Raw genomic sequence first — 7,722 nt, forward strand, 5'->3', positions numbered from 1 at the left:
GTGGGAGCGGGCGGGGGGGGTCACTACTGGATGCGCTGAGCCGGGGGGGGGTCTCATGAGGAGCCGAGTGAGTCCCCAGGCGGGGGGGCGCCAGGCCGTATGGCCGCTCCTCCTCCCCCCGCTGCTGCTGCTGCTGCTTGGAGTCTCGGCGGGCTCCGCCACGGAGCTCACGTTCGAGCTGCCGGACAACGCGAGGCAGTGCTTCTACCAGCACGTGGCGGCGGGAGCCCGCGCCTCGCTCGAGTACCAGGTGAGGGCAGTCGGGGTCAGGAGGTCAGGGGGACGGGGGGGTGAAGGGGGCCTCTGGGTGAGGAGGTCACGGGGACGGGGGGTGAAGGGGTCCCCGGGGTGAGGAGGTCAGAGGGACGGGCGGGGGTAAAGGGGGCCTCGGGGTGAGGAGGTCAGGGGGTCGGGGGGGGGTGAAGGGGGCCCTGGGGTGAGGTCAGGAGAACGAAGGGGGGGTGAAGGGGGTCTCCGGGGTCAGGAGGTCAGGGGGTCAGGGGGGGGTGAAGGGGTCCACCGCCCTCGGGGTTGTCAACCCGCGGCTCTGGAGCGAGGCACGCGGAGGCTCTTTGGCTGCCCCCTTGCGCGGGAAGATCGGTTTTAAAAAAAATAACCTTGAATCTCTAAACGCAATTTAACGTCAAGATAATTGATGACGTAACGTGGGTCACTGTGCAATGTCTTGGTGACTAGACATTGCACAGCGGTCACAAACTGCGTTGTTGTTACAGAGCAACGAAGGTGGTGGTGGGGGAGGGAAACAGCCGAGTAGACACAAGTTTATTAGGTAAAAATATAAAATAAATAACAAATTAAAACAAATAATCCAAATAACCAAGGCGACAGCGTCTGTCGCCTCGACAGACCTGTTCTTCACCTGAGGACGGCTGCTTGCGTTGTGGCCGAAACGTCGTGAGAATTATTTTATTATGTTTTATTTTTATTATTTTATTATTTCCCTTCTACGTGACTTTACCGAAAGAACCAAGAAGATGAATCCCTGCAGTCACGAAAGCTTTAAATCGAAATTAAAACCAAATAAATTAAAATCACGACGTTTCGGGCGCAACACCTGACGAAGGACGCTTGTGTTGCGCCCGAAACGTCGTGATTTAATTTATTTGTTTTCATTTTTTATTTATTTTACATTTCTACCCACGTGACTTTACCGAAAAAATCCTTGCAGTCACGAAAACTTCAAATCTAGAAACAGTTTATGTCTCCACTTGTTTAGTTTAAGTCAGAATGTTGTTGTTGTCGGCTGCTGTGTCTGTGTACAAGTAGCTCTGTGCGTGTGTCATGCGGCTCTCCAAACTATTTTGTCAAGAACTAAATAATAATAATAATGATGATGGCTCTTCATCTTCCTTGAAAGGTTACGAACCCCCTATTCCGTAAATGTGCACGTGATGACGATGACGACGTCAGCTCACTTTCGTTGAGGTGTCGTTCGTGATGGCCAAATAAGCTAATATCTCGGTGAGCCTTACCTGGTAAAATAAATTTTTTAAATGTCTTTATGTTATTAGCCACTTGAGTCACCTTTGGGGCCGTCCATAAATGACGTCACGCGATTTTGGACGATTTTGACTCCCCCCCCCTCATCACACGGCGTCACAAAAAGTCAGACCCCCCTTCAAATATGACGTCACAAAGCTCTGCCCCCCCCACCACCAAAATAAAACATGCCTCAAATCGCTTTAAACTCTTGCCATTGTAGTGCGTATTTAATGTGCCGCTGCACTCTGATGTTGTAGGAGAAACCATCAAAAAGTCTATTTAATTAAGTAGAACGGCGGGGGGGGGGGCTGGAATCGAGGTGAGGGCCAGTCGATAGGAGATGCCTCTAAAACATATTTAAACAAATTCTTATCCAACGAGATAAGGCCCCACTGACCTACACAGCTCTGTTTCTAGAAGCAACCTGGCTATCACAAATAATAGCCCAACGAAGTGGCCTATCGTCGTGTGGAAATTTATAGCAGCCAAATATACTCTTCAACGCACCATTCTAAATGCGGAGGGAAAAACCGGGGACCCCGGATAAAAATCCACGCGACCAAGGGGAGAGGGAGCGAACCACAGATGTACAACAAACTCGAAATATACAGCAGCAGGCGTCGGGATCGAACCCACGTCCTCCTGTATACCAGGCGAGGTAGTCAACATCTCTCCACGGAGAGAGAGAGACACGCGGACTCCAAACATACAGCGGCTGCATCGTCAGCATCGGGATCGAACCCTCCTGTATACCAGGCGAGGTAGTTAACATCTCTCCACGGAGAGAGAGAGACACGCGGACTCCAAACGTACAGTGGCAGGCATCGTCAGCGTCGGGATCGAACCCTCCTGTATACCAGGCGAGGTAGTTAACATCTCTCCACGGAGAGAGAGAGACATGCAGACTCCAAACGTACAGTGGCAGGCATCGTCAGGGTCGGGATCGAACCCTCCTGTGTACCAGGCGAGGTAGTCAACATCTCGCCGTGGAGAGAGAGAGACATGCAGACTCCAAACGTACAGTGGCAGGCATCGTCATGGTCGGGATCGAACCCTCCTGTGTACCAGGCGAGGCGGCTGACGTCCTCGCGTGACGCGCCAGGTGATCACGGGGGGGCACTACGACGTGGACTGCCGTCTGGAGGACCCCGAGGGCGGCGTGCTCTACACGGAGACGCGCAAGCAGCACGACAGCTTCGCGTGGACGAGCGAGCGCGGCGGCCTCCACAGCTTCTGCTTCTCCAACGAGTTCTCCACCTTCTCGCACAAGACCGTCTACTTTGAGCTGCAGGTCGGGGACGAGGCTCCGCTCGTGCCCGAGATGGGCCGCCGCGTCACGGCGCTCACCCAGGTGGGGGCCTCAAACACCGCCACCACCGCCAGCCACAACGAGCACCACCACCACCACCACTCACAAGCACCACCAGCACTCACAACCACCACTACTACTCACAACCACCACCACTCACAACCACCACCACTCACAACCACCACCACACACAACAACCACCACTCACAACCACCACCACACACAACAACCACCACTCACAACCACCACCACTCACAACCACCACCCTGCACCAACAAGCACCACTACTCACAAGCACCACCACACACAACAACCACCACTCACAACCACCACCACACACAACAACCACCACTCACAACCACCACCACACACAACAACCACCACTCACAACCACCACCACTCACAACCACCACCCTGCACCAACAAGCACCACCACTCACAACCACCACCACCACTCACAACTACCACCACTCACAACAACCACCACTCACAACCACCACCACTCACAACCACCACCACTCACAACCACCACTCACAACCACCACCACTCACAACAACCACCACTCACAACAACCACCACTCACAACCACCACCACTCACAACCACCACCACCACTCACAACCACCACCACTCACAACCACCACCCTGCACCAACAAGCACCACTACTCACAAGCACCACCACTCACAACCACCACCACTCACAACCACCACCACCACTCACAACCACCACCACCACTCACAACCACCACCACTCACAACCACCACCACCACTCACAACCACCACCACCACTCACAACCACCACCACTCACAACCACCACCACCACTCACAACCACCACCACCACTCACAACTACCACCACTCACAACAACCACCACTCACAACCACCACCACTCACAACAACCACCACTCACAACAACCACCCTGCACAACCACCCAAACACACAACCACCACCACTCACAACAACCACCACTCACAACCACCACCACTCACAACCACCACCACTCACAACCACCACCCTGCACCAACAAGCACCACTACTCACAAGCACCACCACCACTCACAACCACCCTCCACAACCACCCAAGCACACAACCACCCAAACACACAACCACCCAAGCACACAACCACCCAAGCACACAACCACCCAAGCACACAACCACCCAAACACACAACCACCCAAGCACACAACCACCCAAGCACACAACCACCCAAGCACACAACCACCCAAACACACAACCACCCAAGCACACAACCACCCAAGCACACAACCACCCAAGCACACAACCACCCAAACACACAACCACCCAAGCACACAACCACTCAAACACACAACCACCCAAGCACACAACCACCCAAGCACACAACCACCCAAGCACACAACCACCCAAACACACAACCACCCAAGCACACAACCACCCAAACACACAACCACCCAAACACACAACCACCCAAGCACACAACCACCCAAGCACACAACCACCCAAGCACACAACCACCCAAGCACACAACCACCCAAGCACACAACCACCCAAACACACAACCACCCAAGCACACAACCACCCAAGCACACAACCACCCAAGCACACAACCACCCAAACACACAACCACCCAAACACACAACCACCCAAGCACACAACCACCCAAACACACAACCACCCAAACACACAACCACCCAAGCACACAACCACCCAAGCACACAACCACCCAAGCACACAACCACCCAAGCACACAACCACCCAAACACACAACCACCCAAACACACAACCACCCAAGCACACAACCACCCAAACACACAACCACCCAAACACACAACCACCCAAGCACACAACCACCCAAGCACACAACCACCCAAACACACAACCACCCAAGCACACAACCACCCAAGCACACAACCACCCAAGCACACAACCACCCAAGCACACAACCACCCAAACACACAACCACCCAAGCACACAACCACCCAAACACACAACCACCCAAGCACACAACCACCCAAGCACACAACCACCCAAACACACAACCACCCAAGCACACAACCACCCAAGTACACAACCACCCAAGCACACAACCACCCAAACACACAACCACCCAAACACACAACCACCCAAACACACAACCACCCAAGCACACAACCACCCAAACACACAACCACCCAAGCACACAACCACCCAAACACACAACCACCCAAACACACAACCACCCAAACACACAACCACCCAAGCACACAACCACCCAAGCACACAACCACCCAAACACACAACCACCCAAACACACAACCACCCAAGCACACAACCACCCAAACACACAACCACCCAAACACACAACCACCCAAGCACACAACCACCCAAGCACACAACCACCCAAGCACACAACCACCCAAGTACACAACCACCCAAGCACACAACCACCCAAACACACAACCACCCAAGCACACAACCCCCCAAGCACACAACCACCCAAACACACAACCACCCAAGCACACAACCACCCTCCACAACCACCCAAGCACACAACCACCCAAACACACAACCACCCAAACACACAACCACCCAAACACACAACCACCCAAGCACACAACCACCCAAGCACACAACCACCCAAACACACAACCACCCAAGCACACAACCACCCAAGTACACAACCACCCAAGTACACAACCACCCAAGCACACAACCACCCAAACACACAACCACCCAAGCACACAACCACCCAAGCACACAACCACCCAAGCACACAACCACCCAAACACACAACCACCCAAGCACACAACCACCCAAGCACACAACCACCCAAACACACAACCACCCAAGCACACAACCACCCAAGTACACAACCACCCAAGCACACAACCACCCAAACACACAACCACCCAAGCACACAACCACCCAAACACACAACCACCCAAGCACACAACCACCCAAGCACACAACCACCCAAGCACACAACCACCCAAGCACACAACCACCCAAGCACACAACCACCCTCCACAACCACCCACCAACATTGCCCCCCGCCCCGCCCTGCGCAGATGGAGTCGTCGTGCGTGAGCATCCACGAGGGCCTGCGTGCGACGCTGGACTACCAGACGCACCACCGGCTGCGCGAGAGCCAGGGCCGCGCGCGCGCCGAGGAGCTGCGCACGCGCGTGGCGCTCTGGTCGCTGGGCGAGACGGCGCTGCTGCTGCTCGTGGGCGCCGGCCAGGTGCTGCTGCTGCGCGGATTCTTCAGCGAGGACCGCCGGGCCCAGACGGGGTTGTAGACCGCCCGCCCGTCCGCCCGCGTGTCCGTGTGTCTGCGCGTCCCCGTGGTTTGCGTGTCTGCGTGTCCGTGTGCCCGTGCGTGCTCGCACGTGTTGTTCTTGTACGCGCGCGTCTGCTTCGCGTAGCTGCTAAGTGCGTTGCTGTGTGCGTACGTGTGGGCTCATGTCGATGTGTGTGTCTGCGTGTGCCTGCGTGCACGTCTTTGTTGTACTCTTGGGGAGCGGTGGTGTAGCGGTTGGCGCTATGCTGCGCTACGAACCCGAGGACCCGAGTTCGATTCCCGCTCACGGTCAACGCCGGTTACGATTATCTGAACCGATCTTGGGCCTCTCGTAGGTCGACTCAGCCTCAAATGAGTACCCGGTGCGGTGCTTAAAAATCGCCACTGGGAAGACAAACGCGGCCGGGCGTGGTGCTGGCCACCCATCCCCTCGTGTGCGTGCCGGCCTTCACAGGTGCTCGCTAACAGCACTTGCCCCTCCACTCTGTTGAAGGCTACACGGGGGACGCTTGCCTTTTGTGTCGTACTATTGGCCACCCTCATTAGCTTTGCCTCGGCCACCTTGCCGTGCCCCCAAGCGTTCCGTGCCCTCTCCGCCACGGCCGCCTCGCCGTACCCGGACACCCTTGGCCACCCCTGATGGACGCCTCAGCCCCCCCTCTCCCCAGCGCTGACATTGTTGTGCTTCTGCTGACGGTTTCGGAGCGGGGCTCGGTGTCTCTCGGCACTGGGTGAGGAGCGCTGGGTGAGGCGCGCGGGGGGCATGAACGCGATGTCGATCCGTGCCGATCCCTGCCGATCCGTGCCACCTCTGCCCCTCGCCCTGCGTTCTCTGGCTCATCCTGTAGCACCTCGTGACCGCCACGCACTCTGAGTATCATTCCCGGGTATTTTTTGACTTTATTATTATTCGTCGTAGTATTATTATTTGTGAGTCGTGTGACGATTGCGAGGTGCCGGAGGCGCTATTGAACGCGTCTTGAGTGTAAGCGGCCGCGTTTGCTGCGGCCGCGTGAATAAACGGAGTCACTGCGGCTGCGGTGGCGGAGCGAGGCGAGGCTGTCGGCCGTCATCGGTTCCACTCGGGCGCCGCGGTGTCAGCTGCAGCGGTTTCGCTCCAAAGTCTGGAGGGGAGAGTGAGAGAGTAAGGAGAGTGAGTGAGGAGAGAGTGAGAGAGAGTGAGAGAGGGGGGAGAGTGAGAGAGTGAGGAGAGTGAGAGAGGGGGGAGAGTGAGAGAGGGGGGAGAGTGAGAGAGTGAGGAGAGTTAGTGAGGAGAGTGAGAGAGGGGAGAGTGAGGAGAGGAGAGTGAGGAGAGTGAGAGAGAGTGAGGGGAGTGAGAGAGAGTGAGTGAGGAGAGAGTGAGAGAGGGGGGAGAGTGAGTGAGTGAGGAGAGTGAGAGAGGGGGGAGAGTGAGAGAGGGGGGAGAGTGAGAGAGTGAGGAGAGTTAGTGAGGAGAGTGAGAGAGGGGAGAGTGAGGAGAGGAGAGTGAGGAGAGTGAGAGAGAGTGAGGGGAGTGAGAGAGAGTGAGTGAGGAGAGAGTGAGAGAGGGGGGAGAGTGAGTGAGTGAGGAGAGTGAGAGGGGAGTGGGAGAGGAGAGTGAGGAGAGTGAGAGAGAGTGAGGGGAGTGAGAGAGAGTGAGAGAGGGG

The 7,722-nt window shown here is 56.1% G+C and overlaps 1 protein-coding gene across 1 annotated transcript; it reads left to right on the plus strand.

Moving 5' to 3' along the window:
- On the plus strand, nt 1-7,129 carry LOC144950748 (transmembrane emp24 domain-containing protein 3-like). The gene is made up of 3 exons (XM_078880821.1): nt 1-250; nt 2,606-2,854; nt 5,844-7,129. The coding sequence occupies exons 1-3, from the start codon at nt 56-58 to the stop codon at nt 6,072-6,074; spliced, it is 675 nt and encodes a 224-aa protein (XP_078736947.1). The 5' UTR covers nt 1-55; the 3' UTR covers nt 6,075-7,129.
- The last annotated feature ends 593 nt before the right edge of the window (nt 7,130-7,722 follow it).

This window comes from Lampetra fluviatilis, chromosome 59 (assembly GCF_964198595.1).
Source record: "Lampetra fluviatilis chromosome 59, kcLamFluv1.1, whole genome shotgun sequence".
Classification (NCBI taxonomy): domain Eukaryota; kingdom Metazoa; phylum Chordata; class Hyperoartia; order Petromyzontiformes; family Petromyzontidae; genus Lampetra; species Lampetra fluviatilis.